Source organism: Myxine glutinosa, chromosome 4, assembly GCF_964187855.1.
Source record: "Myxine glutinosa chromosome 4, kmMyxGlut1.1, whole genome shotgun sequence".
Classification (NCBI taxonomy): domain Eukaryota; kingdom Metazoa; phylum Chordata; class Myxini; order Myxiniformes; family Myxinidae; genus Myxine; species Myxine glutinosa.
The window spans coordinates 22,857,702-22,885,467 of record NC_136264.1 but is presented as its reverse complement, the minus strand read 5'-3'; the positions used below and the strand labels follow the sequence as shown (position 1 = coordinate 22,885,467).

General features: G+C 47.2%; 2 protein-coding genes across 3 annotated transcripts in view; both read left to right on the top strand.

The window, feature by feature from the left end:
• The window catches only part of LOC137425815 (uncharacterized), a 1,363,480-nt gene that overhangs the window by 813,316 nt on the left and 522,398 nt on the right, over positions 1-27,766 (top strand). The window lies entirely within an intron of this gene.
• Positions 1-27,766, top strand: part of LOC144891688 (uncharacterized) — a 35,850-nt gene that overhangs the window by 3,108 nt on the left and 4,976 nt on the right. For both annotated transcript variants that reach the window (XM_078775516.1, XM_078775515.1), the window contains one exon: positions 10,112-10,309. In XM_078775516.1, coding sequence (XP_078631642.1) covers positions 10,112-10,309 — 198 coding nt within the window. The remainder of the gene's footprint in view (positions 1-10,111; positions 10,310-27,766) is intronic.

Genomic DNA, 27,766 nt, shown 5'->3' with positions numbered 1-27,766 from the left:
GTGGAAGGAATGTATGGAGACAAAAGGTCTGAAGGTGGATATAGGAAAGGCAAAGGTGATGGCAAGTGGTAAAGCATGTGGTGAGGTGGAAAGAACTGGGAAATGGCCATGTGCTGTGTGCAGGAAGGGTGTCGGAGTGAACTCCATTCAATGTACAATGTGTGCTGAGTGGGTTCATCAAAAATGTAGTGGTCTGAGAGGGTCATTAACCAGTGTGGCAGCTACATTCAAATGTAAGGTGTGCACAGAGGGAGCTGCAGATGGAGGAAATGTTGTTGGATCTTGGAGACGGCATGAAGCTGGAAGGTGTGAAAACATTTTGCTACCTCGGAGACATGCTGAATGGAGAAGGTGGATCAGACACGGCAATGGTTGCTAGAGTGAGATGTGCATGGAAGAAAGTTTCGGGAACTGAATGGCGTGCTGATGAGGAGGGGAGTGTCGTTGAAGCTGAAGGGAAAGGTGTATGCTGCATGTGTGAGAAGTGTTATGATTTATGGGAGCGAGACATGGGTCATGAATGGAGAGCAGCAACGAAGGTTGGAAAGGGTGGAAATGCGAATGATTCGGTGGATGTGTGGAGTATCGTCGAGAGAGAGAGGAAGACAAATGATGAATTGCGAAAGATGATAGGAATATTGCCTGTGATTGATGCTGTGAAGAGGAACAGGTTGAGATGGTTTGGTCATGTGTTGAGGAAGGATGAAAGTGACTGGTTGAGGAGAGTGATAGAAATGAATGTAGAAGGAAGTAGAGGACGGGGAAGACCGAGAAAGACTTGGCTAAAGATGGTGGAAGAAGAAATGCGGGCAAGGGGGTTAACAAGGAGAGATGCAGAAAATAGGGCAAAATGGAGAAGATTGTCATGGGGACCGCAAGGCTAACCCCCACTCTAGCAGGGAAAATGGCTTTAAAATGCATGTTGTTGTTGTTGTTGACTGTCCCTATTCACCCGTAAAACGGGGTGAATAGGGACAGCCATAAAAATCCTATTTATTCCTATTTAACCCATATATGGGGGTAATAGGGACTATAAGATGCTTTTTTTTTTAAAAACAAGAAAACACTTTCAACCCAAATATCAACAAATCAGTATGGTTATCAATTATTTTCAGTGAAAAAGGTTTCCGAACTTTTTTTCAGTTTGTGTCCCTATTCACCTTGCTGTCCCTATTCACCCCGTTTCACGGTACCGGGTGTTTTGCCTGTTTGCATTTATGTCTTGCTTATTCCCTCCACCATCGAAGGATGGAAATTGTGTTTTCACCTGTGTCTGTTTGTCTGTCTGTTAGTCTGTGTGTAAACAGGATAACTCAAAAAGTTGTGGACGGATTCGGACGAAACTTGGTGGCGACGGTTGTGTGTGTGACAATGACAAATCGATTCGATTTTGATGAAGATCTTAATCCAGATCCACATACAAGAGTTTTTACATTTTAAAGTGATTCTTCACCATTGAGTAATTGAAAACCGATATGAATGAATGAATGAATGATCGTTTTAACGCCATTTTCCCCACTAGAGTGGGGGTTAGCCTTGCGGGCCCCATGACAATCATGGTTCCCTTTTTGAGGCAATGTTTTTATGGCCGGATGCCCTTCCTGACGCCAACCCTTAGTCGCTTCTTATGATGCACAGGGAAACGGTGTACCTATTCTAAACCGGGGTACACACCGGGAAAATTGAAAACCGATATATGGCATGATATTTCAAAAAGTTGTGGACAACATATTACAAAACCTGGTGGATGAGTTGGGTAAGTGACTTGTCAAGCCGATTTGATTTTGGTTCAGGTCCGAATCCAGATCTGACCTATCAGTGGGATACAAAACGTAAACTGTTCAGCTTGGCGGGGGTATGCGCTTAACAGAGTGCCGTTATAGTTCCTGCTGTTTTCATGTTCGGTGATAACAATTTTCCAGTGGTTAGAGGTTTTTCTGGTAGCCTATATCCCAGGAAGGCTGGTTGAGATGTATAGTTCACTTTAGGAAAAACTACGTTGAGGTTTTACTTTAAACTAAACACTGGTAAGGCTTCTGCAAACTCTACAGCTGTCTGTTATAAAAATGCTAAATGTATATGGAGATGCTCAATCAACCCACCCAATCCCAGCACATTCCCCAGCCCACAATGACCCCAATTAATTGTTGTTCATGGCATTCAAAATATCGGTGTCTGAGGGGGTCTGTGGGGTTTTGAGTGACTGTTGCTCCTGATCCAGGTGAGCTTCAGGACCCGCAATCCTGTTTTTATTTAGCACTTTAATTTGATGCCAATACACTAATCAAAGGACCAAGCTTGAACTCATGAAATAATTTTGTGAGATAAAATCATGGACAAATCAATGCATCCACAAATGTACAACACTCGTTGATAAAACTTGTGAAAATATTGTTACAGACACGACTTTGATGTTAAGGTGGGCCGAGCGGAATGGCCGTCGTGTCCGCACAAATTACCCGATTATACTCGACGTTGACGGAGCCGCGCTACGCTGGATCAATAAGGAAAAAGAAGACACACGGCTGGATTATAATGACAGACACCAATGTTTCGATTCTCAATTATATTCGTACGGAAAAGGTTAGATTACAGGGGCTAGAGGTAAAGCACAGAAAAGATGGGCACTTAGACACAGGCTTATCTTAACCCCGGACAGACGACAGGTAAACGGGACAACGGCTGACTCCCACGGGGATTGATGGCAAGGAAAGGCAAGTAGCGATGGCTCAAGGTGCACTCTTGGCTCAAGGCAGGGTACAGTCCGGTCCAAAGATGCGGGGAGGTCACAGCGCTCGGAGGGGACGTTCTTTCTCAGGCGGGTCTTTCTCTCTCAGTGATCGCAGGCAACGTTCTTTCTCAGGCAGGGCGCATCTGACTCAGCGCTCGCAGGTACCTCTTTCTCCAGCTGGGGCGCATCTCTCCTCACTTCCGGTCAGTCGCCACGTATATCCGGCGGGGAGTGACACGCCCTCGGCTCGCTAGCGCCGCCCCAGATGGAATCGGTCCGCCCTTCTGATTGGGTGCGGGGGGTTACCAGGCTCCGCCCTTGAGGAGGAGCTGACAGCCAGCCCCTCCGTGGTAACCCCGTGGAGCGCGTGGTCAATGGCGCTAATCGAGCCGGTGTGAGGACGCATCCTCCCCCGCGCCGCCGCCATCTCCTCTGTTGTTGTTGTAATTGTTGGGGAAGAAGATGGAAGGAGGTATGGGAAAGGTCCTAAACTCACTACTGATGCCATATAATCACATTCTGGTGCAACGAAGAGTCAGAATTAATGGAAACGAGTCCTTAACTGACATAGATTAAGAATAACTAGCAAGATGTCCGAAAGTTGTCTACGTGTGGTGCGGTGGACCTGGGCACGACATTTAATGGGGGAATAAGGGGAAGGTCGGCTCTACTGAGTGTTATTTACATGCAATGGGACTAGGGAATGGGGGATTGGGGAAAGTTGGGGAGTATTGGAGAAATAGGGGAATATTTACAAGCGGATATGGAGGCCAAATTCCATATTCGCAACATTGCACCCTTCTCTACCCTCGGGGCGTCCCGACCCGATAAATTTTTACCTACTTTAGTGTGGCACGCAATGTAGTTCCCTCTACTATTAACTCTACCCTGAGTGCGACAGTTTTACAGATATTCACAAATGAGTAAATATGTCCCCCTGCGACGTTGCACCCTTCTCCTCACAGAAACACACCCACAGGATAACCGAATCCGGAAAGAATTCTCAAACTACACATACAGCCGGTAGGGAGCATTATTTACAAGACTACGCTGCTATTTACACTACGATCCAGGACCTGTTTTTGGAGGAACACATGCAGATGTTATGCATAGAGAGAGCGCGCTTGCCAGCATCGATACACCAACCCACGAGTGCTCTGTGGCCGACGGCCTTTAATAACGTGCAGAGCACCCTTCCCGAGCATCAAAAGCACCACCCCACCACCAATCGGTGCAGTCACCATTGTTCATTGGAATAAAAATAAATTCGACAACCCCTAACCCTGCAGGTGTCTCTTGCTCTTCTTGTGGTGCACTTGGTGTTAACTAAAAGTGGTTCACCTGTATGGCATAGGTGCCACGTTGACCCATAGGTCCATCCCCGGGTGGTGCTTGGCCGCAAACGAACTGCGGTCCATTGTGGGTGGCCACAAACATTGCGGTCCATATGGTGTATCGATCCCGGCAGCAAACAGCGAAAGTGCAGGCCCACAACTGCGCAGCCAGCACCTCTCTCTCCTCTCTCTCTACCCCAAAGCCAGATCCTCGGAGGTGGGAGACAAAAGAAGCAGACAAGTGAGTAAGGTGGTAAGGGCGCAAAAGTGCACGCAATGTAAGGTGATGCACACTGGGGGCACATGGGAACCAGGTGAGACAGGTACGTTCCTATCGTACGCCCCCCCCCCCCCCACCAGGTAACCTACATGGCCCCTCCCTTACCCCTTACTGTATCCACAAAACACAACACTACCCATAAACATCTACTTTACAAATCAACAAACATCCCTACTGTCTTCCCCGTTCCTCCCATAAACCAAATTCGTCTTCTCTCCCTCCTAACCAATCAAATTTGCCATTTTCAACTCTCATCAAAATTTTCCATTTTCAACTCAACATCAAAATTTGCCATTACCAATTCAACATCAGTCCCTCCTAGGGAGGGAGAGATGGAATCACCCCAATGTCTCATCCACGTCGTGATGCGTCTCACAAATCCAACAGCAATCTCATTTCCTGCAACATAACAAAGAAAACACAGGTGTGGAGTCATCATCATCACCACAGGTAAGTGGCTGCGTATGGTGCGACAGGTTCATCAATCCTAACTATTTCCTAAGTGACTTTAACAATTTTACACTACCCGGGGTCTTTCTCCGGCCAAACCATTGGCCCTCTTACACTATGGGTTCTAAAAACCAATTCCCATTGGCCAAACTGTGGTGCTCTTCAATTTGGGGTCTCACTCCCCCGATTCATCTCCCGGTGCCCTCGCACAATTTCTGGGCTGCGGCGTGTACCTCTCCCAGTGGGTCTACCCACCTGCACACCTCCACCACTGCAGTTGCCTCCGAGCTTACCTGCTCCTTGCCCTAACCTAACTACCTGGGGAAGGCCCTCTGGCACTCTCCCCACTCGGTGCCCTCTCTGGCACTGGGCTACCCGGGTCCGTCCTCCGGATCCTCGGGCCCCATCCACAACTCTACCGGCTCCCAGAGCCCACCTGCGGCCTCACCTGGCCGACATCCTCACAGTGGTGGAGTGCCCAACCAACTACACGCACTAACAGGCTACACGCCCAGCCATTTCCACAACACTAATGCACCCATTCACAACACCATTCTGCAACCGCACCACAAGTGCCAATATCCAACCACAATTTACCTGTACCCTCTACCTAACACTTACACTACCCGCCCCGGGTACTCGTGAAAGGGGGTCCACTCTTCCCCCATCCACACCTTCGCACCATGCACACCACTCCGTACCACTTACTCCAACTCTCTCCACACACCTGTACTTGCACACCTGTGCTCTCACACCTGGTGCCACCTGCACCCTTCTCTCCCCAAGCGCATTCGCGCTGATCCACAACACTCACTACTCATACACTGCTCCACACACCTGTCCAGTTGCACACCTGTGCAATCACACCTGTTCAATTCTCACACACACAGCATCATCTCAGCTAACTACTCCCTTCTGAAACTTGCGCTTCCCAGTCGTCCCTTTAAACTATTGCGCTCCCTCGTCATTATCATCCATACTAATCTACCTGCGTCCCCACTACAGGTATCAGTCACTAACTAAACTTAACGTCACCTAAGGTCATCTTCTAGGGCCCTATCCATATAACCTAACCCACCCGGGCTAGTTTTCACTGCCATACACCCCATAAGCTATAGCTCCTTTGCCCCCACCATGGGAAGGGTGGCAGGGATGCCATCCCACCACATCGGGGGTCTCTCACTACCAATTTTGCACATCAAATTTCAACAAATTAAAAATTTGCCAATCACTGCCCATCATCTGCCAATCACTACTGCCAATCCCTTGCCAATCATCAAATTTTGTTTTTCTCCAATTTTGGGTCCAAAACACTAACCTCATCACCCAGTCGACTCACTAATACCTCTCGGTGCGCCAATTCCTGTCCAAAGCCCGGCTTCGTAAAGCCAAACAATGAATGCTGGTTGTTTTGTGCCAGCGGCTGGATACATCCCGCATTCGGTGCAGGGAAGGAGGTTTACCCGGGCCGAGATCCCACGCACCATCTCGGCACGGAGCCATCCCATGGCTCGATCTCGGCCTGCCGGAATGCCTCACCAAAAAGTGGTCGCCATGACGACCCTTTCTATCGGGCTGCCCGCTCCGCCTAGTGGAGCACGGACGCGGCCGTTCAAAGCGAGGCCCAGCACGCACCGAGGGCCCGACTCGGCTATAAGTCGTTCTAAACTCTACCCCGTCTAACGTCGATGCTTCACCTGGACGCTTACATCCCGCAGCCCGTTCCTTGCTCACACATCCAGCCGTGCCCATGCTCCTCGTACCTTTCCTTACACACCCAGGTACACCCATTCCACTCACAGCCTTGGTCACACACCTGACCACCGAACACTTTGGCACACATTCGTTGCTCGCACACCTCACCAATACACCTCTTCGCGCCCCCTCCTCGGTCACCTCCTCTGTGACAATCACAGGTGTGCCCTCATTCGCACACCCAACCACGTGCCTCACCACCAACTCCAGCGTGCATTCCCACTCACGCCCTACCATTCCAGGTGTGCATCCTTCCATCCCAGGTGTACATCCTCGCTCACCTGTCACAACCAACTCACTCTCCTTGTCACTCTCAATACTCTCACCTCCACTCTTGACCACGCACTCACCCTTACTCTTGACAGCACACTCTTTCCTCATGCACCTGTCCGTTACACACCTCTCTCGCGCACACTCTTGCGCACACTCTCCCGTCACACCCTCTGCAACACTCACCACAGGTGGACACTCTTCCTTACTTCTGACAGCGCACTCTTTCCTCATGCACCCGTCCGTCACACACCTTTCTCGCGCACACCTTTCTTGCGCACACTCTCCCGTCACACCCTCTGTAACACTTACCACACCGCGCTTCCATGTGCTCCCTCGCACACACGCTACGACCGACTCACTCTCGCCAGCACCCTCACTCCTTGGCGTGCACTTTTTCCTCACACACCCCAGAGTCGGACTTTCTCGCACACCTCCTTTTTCGCACACCAGACCTGTCGCACACTTCACCAGTGGCCTCTCACGAACACCCGGGTCTATCTCGACCCCCAAGCTTATTAAATCCCCTGGCGCATCATACGCACGACCATATTGGTCACCACTTACACCGGGTCCTCTTTCTCTTCGCTTCTCCTCCATCACCTGCGAATCCCTCATCCGGTTAATGAGCACATCATCACGATCCGAACACAGACTTTGGACCAATTCTTTTACTTCCTCCTTTATCTCTTTCTTATCCTCTCTCCGTCGCTTCTTAATTTCGCTCACCCCTTCTTCCACTTCTTCTAGTTTCTGCTTCACCTCTTTCATTCCCCGGTACGTCTCCTCAAGCTCATCCTCTAAGGCTACCTTGACCGTTTCCAGGTGCGTCCTCACCTGCCGGTCCTTCGTCTCCATTACCTCTACCACCTCGTCCAACCTCGTTGTCAGTCCCTCACGTACCATCTGACATTCCCTCTTTGTCGCTATCAAGTCGTTTTTTATGTCGTTTTGTGTCGCTTTTAAACCTCCTAATACCACAGTGTTCCTTTGAACCTGCTCCACTAACTCCGTTTGTCCCACCGTCAGCTGCTCCACCTCCTGCGTCAGGTCCTCTATGCCCCCTTGTAACTTTACAGTCCCCTTTCTCACCTCCTTCTCCATGTGCTCCTTACAGTGCCTCACCTCCTCGCGCACTCCTCCGACCGCCTCACTCACTCCTCCTCTGATCTCCTCTCCCATCACTTGCATCTCCTGCCCAGATGCCACCCTCATCTGCTCCATTTCCTCCCTGTGAGCATCCAATTTCGTTTCTACCCCCATTCTGACCCCCTCTATCTGCTGCTCCATTTGTTTAACTTCCCTTTCCGCTTGGTCCCTCATGTCCCTCAATTTGCCTTCCATACTGTTTTCTAACCCCTCTAACCCATTTTTCACTCCCTCTATCTGATTCTCCTGGGCAGCCATTCTATTTTCTACCCCCATTAACCCATTTTTCACTTCTTTTATCCCGTTGTCTAACCCCTCACCGGTACCCCTCGCTTCGTCCCTCATTACCCCTATTTTGCCCTCCAATCGCTCACCCTGAGCATCCATCCGGTTCCCCATTACCCCCATTTGGTCCTCCAATCGCTCACCCTGAGCATCCATCCGGTTCCCCATTACCCCCAATTGGTTACTCTGCAGTTTGAGGGACGCCTGCATTTGCGCCATAAATTGCTCCATGAGGACCTGCATCTGGGCCATCCCTCCCACTTGTGCAGCGGGTGCGGCCGCCGTAGCTATGTGCGAGGCGCCATTTCGCGCGTCTGCTACCCCCGCTGTTTCGCTCTCCTCACGTGTCTCAATTTGGTCCTGGACCGACCCTGCTTCACTCTCCCCTACCGGACCCCTGCCGTCTTGATCCGCCATAGCGCGACTTTCAAAATTCGAGTTTCGTAACACAAATCCAAATTTTGCTGTTATAATTTCGTCGAGCGCAGTAACCGCGGGACCGCGCTCCGGATCGATTTTGTCGAGCGCAGTACGCGCTCCGAATCGATTTTCCCTCCCAAAATTTGGGCCTAACTAATTTAGTCCCGGGTCCGAATCTCACTCCTCGACACCAATTGTTACAGACACGACTTTGATGTTAAGGTGGGCCGAGCGGAATGGCCGTCGTGTCCGCACAAATTACCCGATTATACTCGACGTTGACGGAGCCGCGCTACGCTGGATCAATAAGGAAAAAGAAGACACACGGCTGGATTATAATGACAGACACCAATGTTTCGATTCTCAATTATATTCGTACGGAAAAGGTTAGATTACAGGGGCTAGAGGTAAAGCACAGAAAAGATGGGCACTTAGACACAGGCTTATCTTAACCCCGGACAGACGACAGGTAAACGGGACAACGGCTGACTCACACGGGGATTGATGGCAAGGAAAGGCAAGTAGCGATGGCTCAAGGTGCACTCTTGGCTCAAGGCAGGGTACAGTCCGGTCCAAAGATGCGGGGAGGTCACAGCGCTCGGAGGGGACGTTCTTTCTCAGGCGGGTCTTTCTCTCTCAGCGATCGCAGGCAACGTTCTTTCTCAGGCGGGGCGCATCTGACTCAGCGCTCGCAGGTACCTCTTTCTCCAGCTGGGGCGCATCTCTCCTCACTTCCGGTCAGTCGCCACGTATATCCGGCGGGGAGTGACACGCCCTCGGCTCGCTAGCGCCGCCCCAGATGGAATCGGTCCGCCCTTCTGATTGGGTGCGGGGGGTTACCAGGCTCCGCCCTTGAGGAGGAGCTGACAGCCAGCCCCTCCGTGGTAACCCCGTGGAGCGCGTGGTCAATGGCGCTAATCGAGCCGGTGTGAGGACGCATCCTCCCCCCGCGCCGCCGCCATCTCCTCTGTTGTTGTTGTAATTGTTGGGGAAGAAGATGGAAGGAGGTATGGGAAAGGTCCTAAACTCACTACTGATGCCATATAATCACATTCTGGTGCAACGAAGAGTCAGAATTAATGGAAACGAGTCCTTAACTGACATAGATTAAGAATAACTAGCAAGATGTCCGAAAGTTGTCTACGTGTGGTGCGGTGGACCTGGGCACGACATTTAATGGGGGAATAAGGGGAAGGTCGGCTCTACTGAGTGTTATTTACATGCAATGGGACTAGGGAATGGGGGATTGGGGAAAGTTGGGGAGTATTGGAGAAATAGGGGAATATTTACAAGCAGATATGGAGGCCAAATTCCATATTCGCAACAATATATTATATGAGCTAAAAGTTTACTCAATGAATACTTCAATGAAACTTTTTGCTCCTTTAATTCAATGAAACTTTTTGCTCCTTTAATTATGTGAATTCTCTCTTTCAGCTGTGTTCGTGAAGGCATGTACGAGTTCTCAGGTGATAAATGTGAACACTCAACAATACGTACTACAGCCTTCCACAAGATCCTGTTTGGCACACTCGGAGGCCTTCTGCTTGCCACAATTCTGGGTGGCATCATCTTCTGTTTGGTCAGACGTCACTCACGTTCACAATCCCATCGCCTGATCAATGACAACAGCAGGTACATCATTTGAGGGAATGTAAAAAGGAATTGAATTGAGGGAATTGTAAAAATTTTCATTTGTGACAATATATCACATTAACAATGGTTTTTCAAAATTAATTTATTTTATGGTTTTGACAAAACACTGAAAATATGTGAAATGGAAAACTGCCAAACCTATTGGTCCATGTGCAGTGCAATTGCTAACCAGTCTCATCAGGCAAAGCTGACACAAACACACAGAACTTCCCTTATTGTCACTATTACTCCATTTTCCTTTGTCTGTCTGTGCATTCCCTTATATCTTGTATATCTAGAGAATGGAACATTGTAGGGATACAAACCTTGGCAGATATAATGGGGGCCCACGGTGATTTTCATGATGATGTGGTTGGGGGTCATTTATGGGTGGGAGGAGGTGAGTTGGAGCGATCTATGGGGTGTGAGGGGGAGATCTTTGTAATGGCTTACATTATAGGAACCACATTTAGCACACACATAATGGGGGGTAATATAGAGGGGTCGTACATTTTATGGGGGTGTGCTGTAAGGGGTAGGGGAACTCACTATATCGGATCCGGCTATTCACGTCAGCCTAACAAGCCGCAGTACTCCCCAACATGGCTTGCATAATGGGGGATTTATGTTGAAAGGATTAAGTTATCTTTTATAGATTTTTTTCATTTATGAGGATATGTAATGGGGGTAAGGAGAGGAGAGGTCTCTGTAATGGTTGGAGTAATTGCCACCAAACCTGGTGGGGAGGATGTGCACCCCACGGGAAGTCGATCCCATTGTATTTGTTGCCTTAACAATAGTGGGGGAAATAGTATGTGTGCCACTCCCCCTTCTTCCAAGCACTTGGCACTTGTTTGAAAACAAAAAGAATGGTTTATTAACGCACAGGTTGTAAACCTGGTGCGTTATAGCGTTTGCCTGGGAATTTCTGTCGCTCCAAAAGTGAAGCTCCAACAGTGTAGACGTTTCTGTCGCTCAGATGTGTAGACAGTTTCTGTCGCTCAGATGTGTAAACATGACGTCATCAAATCTATATTTAGGCTAACCATGGGCTACCCCTTTGGCTGGTACGCGGCCGCTCGCTAGTACATAATATAGGATATATTTGTTATATGTTATGTTATAGGATATATAGGATATATGTTATATGATATAGGATATATATAGGATAGGTTATAGGATATATATGTTATAGGATAGGAATATAGGACCCAAATGACCCAGAGGACCCAAATGACCCAGAGGACCCAAATGACCCAGAGGACCCAAATGACCCAAATGACCCAAATGACCCAGAGGACCCAAATGACCCAGAGGACCCAAATGACCCAGAGGACCCAAATGACCCAGAGGACCCAAATGACCCAGAGGACCCAAATGACCCAGAGGACCCAAATGACCCAGAGGACCCAAATGACCCAGAGGACCCAAATGACCCAGAGGACCCAAATGACCCAGAGGACCCAAATGACCCAAATGACCCAGAGGACCCAAATGACCCAGAGGACCCAAATGACCCAGAGGACCCAAATGACCCAGAGGACCCAAATGACCCAGAGGACCCAAATGACCCAGAGGACCCAAATGACCCAGAGGACCCAAATGACCCAGAGGACCCAAATGACCCAAATGACCCAGAGGACCCAAATGACCCAGAGGACCCAAATGACCCAGAGGACCCAAATGACCCAGAGGACCCAAATGACCCAGAGGACCCAAATGACCCAAATGACCCAAATGACCCAGAGGACCCAAATGACCCAGAGGACCCAAATGACCCAGAGGACCCAAATGACCCAGAGGACCCAAATGACCCAGAGGACCCAAATGACCCAGAGGACCAAAATGACCCAGAGGACCCAAATGACCCAAATGACCCAGAGGACCCAAATGACCCAGAATTTCTGTCTCTCCAAAAGTGAAGCTCCAACAGTGTAGACGTTTCTGTCGCTCAGATGTGTAGACAGTTTCTGTCGCTCAGATGTGTAAACATGACGTCATCAAATCTATATTTAGGCTAACCATGGGCTACCCCTTTGGCTGGTACGCGGCCGCTCGCTAGTAGATAATATAGGATATATTTGTTATATGTTATGTTATAGGATATATAGGATATATGTTATATGATATAGGATATATATAGGATAGGTTATAGGATATATATGTTATAGGATAGGAATATAGGACCCAAATGACCCAGAGGACCCAAATGACCCAGAGGACCCAAATGACCCAGAGGACCCAAATGACCCAGAGGACCCAAATGACCCAGAGGACCCAAATGACCCAGAGGACCCAAATGACCCAGAGGACCCAAATGACCCAAATGACCCAGAGGACCCAAATGACCCAGAGGACCCAAATGACCCAGAGGACCCAAATGACCCAGAGGACCCAAATGACCCAGAGGACCCAAATGACCCAGAGGACCCAAATGACCCAGAGGACCCAAATGACCCAGAGGACCCAAATGACCCAGAGGACCCAAATGACCCAGAGGACCCAAATGACCCAAATGACCCAGAGGACCCAAATGACCCAGAATTTCTGTCTCTCCAAAAGTGAAGCTCCAACAGTGTAGACGTTTCTGTCGCTCAGATGTGTAGACAGTTTCTGTCGCTCAGATGTGTAAACATGACGTCATCAAATCTATATTTAGGCTAACCATGGGCTACCCCTTTGGCTGGTACGCGGCCGCTCGCTAGTACATAATATAGGATATATTTGTTATATGTTATGTTATAGGATATATAGGATATATGTTATATGATATAGGATATATATAGGATAGGTTATAGGATATATATGTTATAGGATAGGAATATAGGACCCAAATGACCCAGAGGACCCAAATGACCCAGAGGACCCAAATGACCCAGAGGACCCAAATGACCCAGAGGACCCAAATGACCCAAATGACCCAGAGGACCCAGAGGACCCAAATGACCCAGAGGACCCAAATGACCCAGAGGACCCAAATGACCCAGAGGACCCAAATGACCCAGAGGACCCAAATGACCCAGAGGACCCAGAGGACCCAAATGACCCAAATGACCCAGAGGACCCAAATGACCCAGAGGACCCAAATGACCCAGAGGACCCAAATGACCCAGAGGACCCAAATGACCCAGAGGACCCAAATGACCCAGAGGACCCAAATGACCCAGAGGACCCAAATGACCCAGAGGACCCAAATGACCCAGAGGACCCAAATGACCCAGAGGACCCAAATGACCCAGAGGACCCAAATGACCCAGAGGACCCAAATGACCCAGAGGACCCAAATGACCCAGAGGACCCAAATGACCCAGATGACCCAAATGACCCAAATGACCCAAATGACCCAGAGGACCCAAATGACCCAGAGGACCCAAATGACCCAGAGGACCCAAATGACCCAGAGGACCCAAATGACCCAAATGACCCAGAGGACCAGAGGAAATTTTTAAGATTACAAAACTATTTGTTTTGTATTTATGGATGTTTAAATCAAAAGAAAAGTACATAATGTGAATACTAGTAGCAATTTTACAAAAACCATGGCATAATTTCAAATCTTGACCCGAGATGATAATTATGCTACATCATAATTTCCATGTGCCAACCTGGGCGGAATCCAAGTGGATTCACTTGTTTTCATACTGAATTGGTACACAAAAGTTCAAGATGACTTTCCTCCAATATAACATCAACCTCAACCTCATTCACCTTCTCTCAATCCCTATGGAACATGGAACAGTCGCTGAAGAACAATATGAAGAGAGGGGGGGGGAGAGAGAGGAGAGGAGGGGGAAAGGAGGGGGAAGGGGAGGGAGAAGGCAGGGGAGCAGGAGGGGAGGGGGAAGGGGAGGAAGAGAGCAGGGGGGGAGGGGAAAGTGGAATGGGAAGGAGAGGGAGAGGGCAGGGGAGCAGGAGTGAACGGGAGAGGGTGAGGGGAATGGGAGAAGGGAGGGGAGGGGGAGTGGGAGGGGAGGGGGAGGGGGAGGGGGAGGGGGAGGGGGAGGGGGAGGGGGAGCGGGAGGGGGAGCGGGAGGGGGAGCGGGAAGGGAGGGGGAGCGGGAGGGGAGGGGGAGGGGGAGCGGGAAGGGAGGGGGAGGGGGAGTGGGAAGGGAGGGGGAGCAGGAAGGGAGGGAGAGCAGGAGGGGAGAGAGAAGATGGGGAGAGGGAGCGAGTAAGGGAAGGGAGGGTGGCAGCGAGGAGAGGGGGAGGGTGGGGCGAGGTGTTTGGGAGAGTGTAGCACTTTATTAGGAGGGGAGAATGAGGAGGGCGCAGAGAGAGAGAGAGAGGGGAGTAGAAAAGGTGGGGGGGGGAGGGGGAAGGGGGAGTTGGCAAAGAGAATATTATATGTAATGCGAATGATATGTTATGACACCTGAAGACACTTAACCTGAGCCAAATTTAAAATTTTAAGCTGCAGAATTCAGCTTAGAAGTACCGACTGCTAAAAAGAATTAATTTGTTCTCTGGGTGTCTCTGGCGTCTCCAGGCAGACAGCACATATGAAGTGGACCAAATGCATAAACAGCAACCATAAAGATTTACCTTAAAATAGTCGTCTGTAAAAGTGAAAATCAAGCCCGAAATCAGCGAAATGTGCAAACCACTGCGAGCAAACAAAATGTCAGACTTTCACTTGCAAAGTTACAGTTCAACATGGCGGAGTTCCAAACATGTTTGATTCGACGTTGATTTTTTTTTTTTTAATAAGTATGTTTTTATAGGTATATTAATATAACTATATTATAATATAACTATATAATAACTAATATATATAACTATATAACTGTATAACTTATAAGTTATAACTATATATATATATATAAAACTCATAACTATATAACTAAGTTATAACTATATATATATAACTATATAATTATAACTAATATAATATAACTATATTAATATGATGAAAGTAGATCACACAAAAATGTGAATCAGTGTGATCTTGTGTAATAAAAAACTGCGTACGTCAAAACAAAAAGGGAGCGCTGTCTACTGTATCGCCACGACTTGCAAAAGAAGCCTGAAGAGTGCTTACCAAATGGCTTAAGCACTCAAGCAAGCACTCCAAAGAAACGGTTGATAAGGAGCATTTTGTTGCACTCAATAAAGTTACACTTGTGGGCACATTCCTTAATCTTTTCTTCACTCAATATAATTTTTAGAACAGTTGAAAAAGGTACGTTTCATGTTTTTTGGCAATATGGAGGAGGAAGGACAGCCTTATTGAAAGCCGAATAAAAGATATACTTATAACAAATGTGTTAAATTTTTCAGATTTCACTCCAGATTTCAATAGTTGTTAAATGTAAGGGATCCGATCCTCAAATCCAAATCCACATTTTGATTAAATGCTTCAATTATTTTGTGAGAGGTCATCGTGGTTGCAAGGCAAGGCACGTTTCAATAGGCCAAAACAAAATGGCGGCTTAAGAACCCAGCGATGTGACAGTGGGCTGACCACCATTTTTTATAAGGCTTTTTAGAGTTTTTTTTTAATGATGAGCACCCCATTAATCATCTTCAAAAATGGTGTTTTAACACACCAAACACCGAGTTTTCATTCGTGCAATCTCTTTGAGTTTGAGTATGCATGCAGTTTGGTGGCATTAGGTTTCATGGTGTTGGAGTTATGGACACACAGACACACACACACACACACACACACACACACACACACACACACACACACACACACACACACACACACACACAAACACACACACTTATTAATATAGATTAGTAGGACTAAAGAGCTATTTCCATGTTATCACACAACATTCTTGTTGTCAGAAGTCCATTTTTACCTGGCGCACATGAAGCGGCAAAAAGCGTGATTATGCAAAACAGTTTATCAATTTATTACTTGGCAAAAAAACATTTTTTGGACAAGTATGTTGATCGCACCAGTTTGTGTGTGTGTTTGTCTGTCCGCTCACTTATACTTGCCGACAGGTCACAATTTTACGAAACTTCACCAAATGGTAGAGTTGGTGGTCCAACAAAATCCTATTTATTTTTGAGGTCAAAAGGTCAACATAGGCCCAAGGTCAACCACTTTCTTCAGATATCTAAAATCCTCAATTTTGATACGTTTGCCTTGAAATTTGAATACGATTTACATGTCGGCTTACTGAATTCAACCACCGACTATTTTTGAGATCAGCGTAGGCCAAAAGGTCAACACAGGCCAAAGGTCAACCACTTTTTTTTAGAATATCTACAATCCTCAATTTTCATCTGATTGACTTGAAATTGGAATAGGATTTGCATATGAGCGAACTGAATGCGAAATCAACAAGCAACTATTTTTGAGATCAACATAGGACAAAAGGTCAACATAGGCCAAAAGGTCAACATAGGCCAAAAGTTCAACATAGGCCAAATTTCTAAAATTGTCAATTTCCATCCGATTAACTGAAACTTTGAAGACAATTTGCACATCAGGTCACTGAATTCAAACCACCAATTCTTTTTGAGGTCAAAAGGATGCTCTACAGAGTGCCATTCTACTTTGTTCTCTTTTGCCAAGTGTCGCTTTATGAGTGATTTTTCATTCTGTCTGTCTACAGAAGTCAGTTTATAATTGAGGAACTACTTAATTGAAATTGAATGTATTGTTGCATTTTGAACACTGGAACTTTTTTTTTTTTTTTTACAACAGTTCAAAATTATTCAAAATTAATATGAACCAGCAGTTTAGCAGTTATTTGACTCTGAATTTGGAAAATTGTACGGAATCTCATAATTTTAAATCGACCAATCAAATTTGCTGCTCGCTTTCTCAGCGTTGGCTCTCTTTCCATGTCCTTTTGTCTTAAGACTGCACTGGGTAAGGCGTACTATGAACTCTAGATTTTACATTAATCGAAGCCTCATCATGGAACTTGTACATAAATTACATGCAGGAGAAAGACAATATCACACGTGAATGTACTTTTAATGTCAATTACAATGCCTTTAGGAGAAAATGGACAAATACATTATGTAGTATATGGGATTTGAACTTATATTTACTAGCCTCGTGAGCCATGAATTCAGATGGGGAAGTGAAACAGGCCAATCATTTTAATTTTCAATAAAAAAATTGCTCGATATTCAGAAACATGTGGCACAAGTTTGTTTTTATCGCCACTGTTTTTGAAGAAAAAACAAAAAGGGATATTGTAATTGGATCAGTCCGTCTTTCTGTCAAGCTATGTCCTCCTAAATGGTTGGGCACAAATTCACCAAACTTGTTAGTTATGATTACCACATGGCAAGAAGATAGGGCAGCGTCAAACATTAAAATCCCAAAAATGCAATTACGGGCACATTTTAAAACATTTTAAAAATGAAACTTGATATATACAATCAACAATTGGGGGGGGAGGGGAAACATTAAGTATGTAACTTTTTTTATTTGACCCCACGTGTATGCCTCAGGGGGTGGGAATTTAGGGTGACAGAGATCAAAACAGGAAAATATTTTTAACTCGGAATTTAATATTGGGTCATTCCTGGTGGAACTTTTTTTTGTTTGTTTTTGTATACAAGATCGAGGCTCGTGTAAGAGCTAACATCAATCACACAAAAAAAACGGACACACAAAACATACAATAAAGGGAGTGGGAGACAAGATGGGGAGAGAGAGGGAAGCACACAAGTACAACAGCAGAGAACAGGGACAACAAAATTTGGTTTGGAAAAAACAACAACCAACAGCAGCAGAACAAACAACAGCAGGGAAAAAACATTTGGCCATCTTGTGGGGAAGAGCGAGTATTTGACATTGCACGCCATCAACGTCGCTCTAGTTTAAACTTGCAAAGCACCCTCTTACAATTTAGCCACAGGTGATATCACCCATCAATCTTACTACAATTCACCAAATGTCCATCTGTCCGTTTGAAAGTACCGCAAAAACGGCTCAACCGATCGCAACGATATTTTGGGTGGGTATTCCTGGGACCCTGGGAGTAAAATAGGCTATATTGTTTTTCCAATTTCTCCAAGTTTTCCAATTTTCCAGTTTTTCCAAACACGATGGAATAATATTTACCGATATGAACAGTGATGTGGCTTTTATTGAAATTCTACAAATACTGTTTAGATTTTGATGAGAATTATGAACCTGCTGCGAATCCGGAAGTGGACAGATGACGGCAATGCGCGGGTTTGATAATATCCAAATACAACCGTCATTCAATCGTAATGTTAAATCGTTAAACGTTAATTGTGTTACTCGTTTTGTTAAAGTATCAATTGATGATTGGAATTGAGTGAATACAATTACGATTTTGAATTCGTAATTGTATTCACCCAACCGTACGGAACTTCCCATCAGGATTTTAATATTTGTTTATGTCACGAATGTTGTTAAAAGTTTATTTTTTATATTAATGTTATTTCATTTGTGATTGGAGTTATGCTGTTTGGAATGAAAAAAGAGATATCGAGTTCAAGTGAATAACAAAATGCCGTGATGGTTTCTACTTTCGAAACATGAATTCGCGGATCACCATATGCAGATTCGCCATTGACTGGGTATGGAACAAACGTACCAGTTTGTTTGCCAACGGGTATGTTTTCCATGGAAGTCTTTCATGAACTTGCTGTCCATGTCTGACGTGCGACTGAAGGTGCTACAGGAATGTGGAATTTATTGGTTTCATGCTTTAGCATTCGCCGTTTCTGCATTGCCTGTTTGCTCCTGGCCTCCCACCCGTGCGTAGCATGGGTACCTCACTAGTATCTTATAATGGAGCAAACATATATAGTTAATTATGTATTATGTGTGTATATTTGTGACCCTTAAATACCCAGATGACCCAAAGACCCAGAGGACCCAAAATACCCTGAAGACCCAAAATACCTCAATGACCCAAAATACCCCAAAGACCTTTAAAGACCCAGATTACCGAAAAAACCCAGATGACCCTGAAGACACCAAAGACCATTAAAGACACCGAGGACCCAAAAGACCCATAAGACACTTTAGACCCATTAAACCAGCTTGGACCCTTGACCATTTAGAGCAGGGGTTCACAACCTTTTTGTGTGTATGGCCCCCTTGACTCCCAGAGCACATCCCCAGCACCCCCCTCCCTTTCACGAGGGTTGAACAGCAGAGCGCTTGTAAGCACGCCAGGGTGTCTGGGGGCAAGCCCCCAGAAAAATTTTGATTTCTACATGCTCTGTGGTGCATTCTGAGAGGTGTTTTGTCCTTTAATTGGCTATTTTGTTTGTATGAGAATTGGTAAATTATTACACAGAAAATGAGGAATTCCAAGTAGCCAACATGAACATTTAGTCCCATCGTTTTTTTTCTCTTCCTTACTGGCTCCCAACTACATTGTTTTTGGAAGAAGCAAACAAAGCAACATTGCTCAAATGATGCATGTTTGATATGAGATTTTAATATTATCAGTAGCAACACTATGGACAGCATAAAATAGAACCGTCATACAAGAAAACAGTACGAAAAGGTTCCAAGTCAAGAATATGTGAAAACTAAAAACCTCTGTTGCGTCTGTATTTAACGTAGTGTGTTATAATCTCACAAAAAGAAACTCAATTCGACGACAACTCAGGTAATCAAAACTAGGGACGTGGTGCATGCGCCGTGAAAGTGAATTAAAAACTCAGTGGGATGGCTGAAATTGCATTTTAGCTACCAATTGGGGTATCAGTGGTTGAGTCAGTCAGGGCACAGCAGAGGTCATCTTCCACGTGGAGCCGATTACGCTGTTTCGATTTGATATTCAACAGCATGGAAAACTCCGCTTCGCAGAGATAGGTAGACAAGAATGGCAGAAGCACCCGGATAGCTATCTGGCTGATATTAGGGTAGTGACCCATTCCCACCCAAAGCTCCGTCAAGCTCTTCTCTTCGAATGTGTCTTTGGCAAATGAATCGTTTCGGAGATCTAGGAATTCATCTTGCATTGCCTCCGGCATGCTCTCCACGCAAAGGTTGACGGAAAAAGGATTCCTCACAATTTTTGCTTCATTGTCGTCTAAATCAGGAAAATACTTATGAAATTCTAGCTCCAGTGACTGCAGATGCTCAACAATGTCATTTTTCAGTACGGGATCAAGCTCTTTTCCCATGCTGTCTTGCAATTCAGATATTCTTTCGAACATAGCAATGTTTCCTGTGTTCACTTTCCTGCACCGTCAGTACAGACACCGCATACATTCTCCCACTGAATTCCTCCCGCATCGAAGAACAACTTCATTTTTTCCATGACGTCGTTAGCTTTTGTCATTGTTTCCAGGGCTCTGCAGAACAAGAATTCTTCCTTGATATCATCTCCCTTGACATAGCGAATGAATGCCAGTAGCTGGGAGCAGGAACTAACATTGGTCGATTCATCAAGTTGAAAAGAAAACAAGCCGAAAGGCGCCGCCTTAATCTCATTGATGATCTGTTGTTTCACATCTTCTGACATGTCACGGCTACGATGCTGCACTGTGTTATTCAATCAAGATACCTGTTCAACTTGATACCTGATCAAGATACCTGGCGAGGTCACGTCTTTCCGAAGCTGCTCCATGCGCTCACGCTTTCGAAGCTAAGTGATATTTCTCAATCGTGTTTTTGTCGAGACTGTATCTATCTTTCGGTGTATGTACCTATAGTGTATCTTTTGGAAAATTTTCGGTGCTAATTTTTCGTACATGTATACACAATCGTCGGTTAATGGTATCGAGTATTCTGCGGCCTAGTACTCGTAGGCTTGGACTACCGTACCACCTCTGACCTTGTGGTTTGTTTTTCCTTCAGCGATTCGTCGAATGCGCTGAAATTATTTTCGTTCTCTGTTTCATACCAGTCGTTCACCCCGTACCTCCTTGTTTAATATCTGTACTCACAAAAAAAAAAAAAAAAAAAAAAAAAAAAACTATTTCCTTCCCAGGTCTTATTCGTTTATTTGTTCTTTTTGTTCGTTCATTCTTCGTTCGCGATCACGCGGTTAGAAATGTATAATCTCTCCCCTGAACAACTATTTTCTCTCATATATTATAACACCCTTTTCTTCTTTTCCTACAAAAGGATGCTTTCGTCTTGCTCACCAAATCTATTCATTCCAAAAAATATATATAATACCATCTCTTACAGTTCCTCCTTTCTACATTCCCTAAACTATCCAGAACTCCATCCCTCCTCCAGTGTCCTCAAACGTATTTTTGACTCGAAGGTCTCAAACTCATTTTGCAAAAAATGTTCGTTTCCAATGAATCGTACACTTTTCAAAATCCAATCTCACCCCTCCCCTCCAAATCCTCCCCATCACCCATCCCTTTCAAATCTCCCCCCTTGCCCCTTCCCTCCCCTCCCTCCTAAACTCCCCCCACACCCCTCCCCTCCGAGACTCTCCCTCGCTCCTCCCCTCCTAGACTCCCCTCTCACCCCTCCTCCTCAAAGCATCCTCCCTGCTTCTTCCTCCTTCCAACTTTCACCTTCATCTCCCCAAACCTTCTGCCTTGCTCTTCCCCCTCCTCAAATAACACCTCACTGTGCCTCACCCAATCTCCATCAAACCTTTTGTCCGCCCCATTCTTCCCTTTCTCCAAGCTATTCTGAAATCTCTGACACACCTTCAACAGCTCTCCCTACCTCTTCCTCCTCTTCCACATCTTACCCTACCCCTCCCCCCCCCCCCCCTGTTCTGGACCCGATGCTCCCCCTTCCTCTTCATTAACGGCATGGACCTCAAACATCCGGGGCCTTCGCTCAAACTTGACTGACCTCTCCATACAGGTTGCTTCTGACAAACCAGATGTGATCTGCTTAACAGAAACTTTCCTCCTTCATGATGTCTCTGATGCCTTGGTATCTCTCCCAGGTTACTCCCTCCTCCGGTATGATAGACCTGAGCCTCGTCCTGGAGGTGGGGTTGCTATCTTTATAAAAAACTCTCTTCCTCACTCGCCCTCCACTGCCCTCTCTCCACCTCGCCCCCAGGAATACCTTTGGCTACGGCTTCCCCTTCGCTCCCACCTTTTGTTCATATGTGTGTTGTACCGTCCACCAATCAGCGATGACTCCATCTACATCTCACTGTCTGATAATATGAACCAACTTCTATTTACCCATCCCAACTCTCTCTTCCTCATATGTGGTGATTTCAATTGTCACCATGCCAGTTGGCTGGGTGTGGGTACCTCTCTCACCAGCCATGGCTCTTCAGCAAAGGACTTCTGCGACTCACTGGGACTGACACAATCTGTCAATTTCCCGACCCGGATCTCAGTCAACGGAGCATCTTCTCTTCTGGATTTGGTTATGACAAACTTCCCTGAAAATGTCTGCTGCTCTTCTTCTGCTCCAATCGGCTCATCTGATCATGTGCTTGTCAAAGTGGACATCTCTCTGACCATTCTCAGAGAGCCTCCTCAGCGTCGACGAGTCTGGCATTTCACTCAGGCCAACTGGCATGGTCTTCAAGCAGCCATCAATCATCTGGACTGGTCTCCCATCTCTACCGCCTCTGACATCAACTCATCCTGGGAATTCTTTCAAAGTAAATTGCTCTCTCTCATGCACAGATTTATACCATCTCGTCTTCAGTTGTCATACCCTTCCTCCCGTCCATGGTACACGGATTCTTGTGGTGAGGCTGTTGCCCTGAAACAACTTGCTTTCGTCTCCTGGAAAGCAAATCCAACGGAAGGAAATCTCATTTCCTTTCACAAAGCCCGAAACAAGTGTGTGTCCACCCTCAGGAGAGCCAGGAAACAATATCTCACCATTCTCAAGACCGAACTCTCTTATCTGTCTCCCTCTTCCAAATCCTGGTGGCGTCTGGTCAAATCTGTTTCTGGTGTTTGTTCCCCCTCCATCCCCTCCCTCACCTCAAACGGCTTAACGGCTGACTCCGCACGTGAAAAAGCTGAATGCCTCAACTCTGTGTTTGCCTCTAAATCTTGTGTCCCAAACCCATCCCTCTCTGTACCCACCGTACCCAGTCATACCCAGCTGCTCCTGGACTCTGTGTCCTTTCCTCCTGACAAGGTGGAAAAGTTTCTGGCAACCCTCGACTCTGATTCTGCAACTGGTCCTGACGGCATCAGCCCACGGGTCCTAAAATCGTGTTCTTCTGCACTTTCACTCCCTCTTTCTGTTCTCTTCACCCTCTCTTTTGCTCAAGGTCATCTGCCATCTGCTTGGAAATCAGCCAACATCACCGCTTTGCACAAAAAAGGTGCAAAAACAGATCCCAGCAACTACAGACCAATCAGCCTTCTCCCAATTATCAGCAAAGTCATGGAATCCATCATTGCTTCAGATATTAAATCTTTCCTCTTCTCCAATGGCTTGATCTCTGATCATCAATTTGGTTTCAGACCTGGTCACTCTACTCTGGACATGCTGCTTCTGCTTTCTCAACAATGGATGGAGGTCCTCAAAGCCAAACAGGAAATTAGAGCTGTCTCCCTTGACATTTCACGTGCCTTCGATACGGTCTGGCACCCTGCTCTGCTCTCCAAACTCTCCTCCTTTGGTATCCATGGAAATCTCCACGCATGGCTGGCGGACTTCCTCTCTGGTCGTAGTCAACGTGTGGCCCTGAATGGGTTTCTCTCATCTCCTCTTCCTGTTCAGGCTGGAGTTCCCCAAGGTAGTGTTCTGGGCCCTGTGCTTTTTCTGGTCTTCATCAATGATCTCTCTGACTCTCTTGAAAATCCTCTCTATCACTTTGCTGACGACTCTACTCTCTGTCGCTCCATTCCTCATCCCTCAGATTGGCAGTCTGCAGCCTCCTCACTCTCTGCAGACCTGGACAAAATCAGACTGGTCAAACAAGTGGAACATGTCTTTCAATCCTGACAAATCTCACACTCTTACAATGTCTCTCCGAAAGGACCGTCTGGACAACCCTCCCATCTACTTTCTCAACCATCCTCTCCAAGAAGTTCTGTCGCTCAAGCTTTTGGGTCTCACTATCTGCCATGATCTTTCTTGGGAAAACCACATTTCCAAGCTGGCCTCCAAAGCCAGTCGCCGACTGGGCATCCTCCGTCGTGCGAAGTCCTTCCTTGGCACACCTGAGCTCCTCACCACATACAAGGCTTTCATCCGCAGCTCAATGGAATACTGTTCCCCCCTCTGGGCTGGTGCTCCTGCCTCACACCTTGCTCGGCTTCACGCTGTTGAGGCCAAAGCTTTCAGAATCATTGGAATCTCCTGCGATGTAGTCAACGCCGAGGGCCTTTCACTCACTCACCGCAGGCAGGTTGGTGGTCTTTGTCTTCTACCGACTCCTCTCCAGCCTTGCTCCCCCAGCTCTCTCTGTGCTCTGTCCCCCCAATATTCCTTCAGGTCGCACAAGATCTGCCTGCAACCCTCTTCTGGTTAAACTGCCAAAGTCTAGGCTCTCTGCTCACCTTCACTCTTTCATTCCCCTTTTCTCCCGCCTCTGGAACAAACTCCCCCACTCCCTTCAATCCCACTCCTCCCTCCAGGTCTTTAAAACAGCTGTTCACCACCATCTCTTATCTTCCCCCATCGAAAACCTTGATCTTTTCTACCCCCGGTAATTCACCCCAGAGTCCTTGCAGTGTTCATATGTTTTAATCCTCTCCCACCTCCCCCCAAGTCCTCCCGATGTCCCTGCTCTCAAATGTTGTGTTTGTGTCCTTCCCCCTCTCTTTTGTGTCCTTCCCCCTCTCTCCCCATCTTGTCTACCGCTCCCCTTGTTTTTTGTGTTTTGTGTGATTAATGTTAGCTCTTTCACGAGCCTCGATCTTGTATACAAAAAAAAAAAAAAAAAAAAACTTTGCGAGCCTCTGCCTTGCCGAGAACCCGTTCGACAATGAGGAGGATACATGGCTTGATGAGTGTCTCCCCAATCGAGTGGGGTTTTTTCTTCTTTGCAATTTCAAGAGAAACTTCATACGAAGCCTGTACAGTTGCGACATTTTGTTGTTGAAAAGCTCCTCCCTCATCCAACTTCTGTCGCTTTAAATTTCTTTCATGCTGCTTGAAAAATTTGGGATCCTGCTTTGCATGTTGTGCGTGATTCGTCTCTCGTGGTGCAACTTCAACTTGGATGGCCTCATGGATTCAGTACTCAAAACCTTGACACGGCACACATTGTGGTTTCTCTTGGTCAGACATGAATGGACATGAATCCAAGCTTTATGTATTCGTCAAGATACTTTCTTTTTTTACTCCCAGAAGCCATAACGTCAAATCTGCAATAGGAAAAAAACAAAACAATATCAAAGTCAAAAAAAATCAAAAAACCAAACAAACAATATTTCGTTTTTAGTATGGTTCAAATTACCCCATGCCCCCCCCCCCCGATAAATACACCATTGCTCCCCAGGAGGCCATGGCCCCCAGGTTGGGAACCACAGATTTAGAGCTTTAGAGTCGTTAGACCACTTGGACCTTTTTAGATTACAAATAAATAATATCACCAATATTACAAATAAACTTCTCCAAAATAAATGTTTGTATTATGATTGGTGTAAATCATGACAACACAGCAACTCATGTACAGTCAGGTCATTATCCTCAGTTAAAACAAGCCCGTGCCTTTGTAGTGATGCGAGGTGAGGCGAGCGCAGCGAGCCGATACACGCTAGCTATTATAATGGAGGGAAAGTATTATGTATGTATTATCTACTCTTCCGACAGCATTTGACCTCGGCAGGTGAAACTTTAATTGATCAATGAGGACATCCTGTGCAAGTTTCGTTTAAAAACAATTCGCCCATTTTGCCATTTTCGTCCTTTGGGTGGTGGGACGGGGGAAGGGGGTGTGGTCACAAATTTTCTAAAAGTCCAATGAGGAGGTATAATTCGAGAAAATGTCATGAAAAAAAGTCGCAGGAGACTGTCGATTTGGTGAGGGCAGAGCTAATCCGATCTTGAAAAGTTTGAACACTTTGGCTGGAATTCTTGGGGGGAAAAATTAATACAAAATTTATTTTGGGAAAATATATTGTTTACAGCTAAAATTAAATTGCAATTCAAACAAGTGCATCACAATGCCAAGAAAAAAAGCCAAAAGCAAGAAAAAGATTGGATTTCATTTGTCAGGAAGCAAGACAGAAGCGTCAACAAGAATTGGTCCACCCACGTGAGGAATAATTGGATGCCCGGGCGGGTACTTGCTAGTAATATATAAATAAAAGATTCTTATCAATGTGGGGTCAAATTCTGGCGACTGACAATGCTGTTGTGTGATGTCACTTCTCTGTTCGCAGTTCGCAGTTCACAGTCAATGGGGCAGTTAAGGAAAAAATCTCCTCCTGAAGGAGCTGGGGCTCCCACGTCGATCGGAAGAATGGACGCGACAAAAAGCTGGAATTCATCCGAGTTGCTTTAATCAAACCAAACACTCAGGCACTCTGACAAGCCCGTTTATCGGGCAGCAATATATATACATATTATCCCGGAGTGTTTGCCCAGGAAAGGCGAGAGGGGGCGTGGCCCAGCGTCCTGGCTGCGGCCTGGCAAGTTGAGGGCGAGCCTGCCCGGGCATGCCCGGGCATGCCCGGGCGTCCCGACCGAGGCCTGGCAAGTTGAGCGTGGGCCTGCCCGGGCGTCCTGGATGAGCCCGGCATGGTGATCGCTCCGCGTCCTTGATAGGTGCAAGGCGATTGTGAAAACCCAGCGGTAGCCGCTACACACGTCCCCCCAGAATCGACTTGCACCGGCAGGGTCAATTTGAGGGGGGTCCTGATGACCTGGCCGAAGCGACCCCTGGCGGGTCGTGGGAGGGGGTCCGGTGTGGTGGTGGGCGGTCGAGTGGGGGGCACCGTGGACGGGGGGCGGCCTCGCCGCGGCGGAAGGGCCACCCGTGGTGGGTGGTCGACGTCCACGTGCGCCGGCTTGAGGCGGTCCACCGCAATCCGGTCCGACCTGCCGCCGATGTCGATGACGAACGACTTGTCGTCCCGTCGCAGCACCCGGAAGGGCCCGTCGTACGGCGGCCGGAGTGGCCCCCGATGTGCGTCGTGACGCACAAAAACATACTCCGCTGTGCGAAGTGCTGGGGGGACATAGGACTGGGGGTCACCGTGGTGGGATGTTGGCACGGGGGCAAACCGTCGGGCGGCCTCCTGGAGGTCCGAGCGCTGGTGAGCTGCGGACCAGGGACTGGTAGCGTCGGGCACGAATTCGCCCGCGATGCGTAGCGCCTGGCCATAGACAAGCTCGGCGGTGGATGCCTGGAGGTCCTCCTTGGGGGCCGTGCGGAGGCCCAAAAGGACCCACGGCAGCCGGTCGGCCCAACCGCCGTCTTGAAGGCCGGCCATGAGCGCGGCCTTCATGGAGCGGTGGAATCGCTCACACAACCCGTTTGCTTGGGGGTGGTAGGCCGTAGTACGGTGGAGCTTGACCCCCAGGTTGCGGGCGACCGTGCCCCACAGCTCGGAGGTGAACTGTGGTCCGCGGTCTGATGAGATGTCCGCCGGTGCGCCGAAGCGGGCGACCCAGGTGGCGATGAAAGCCTGCGC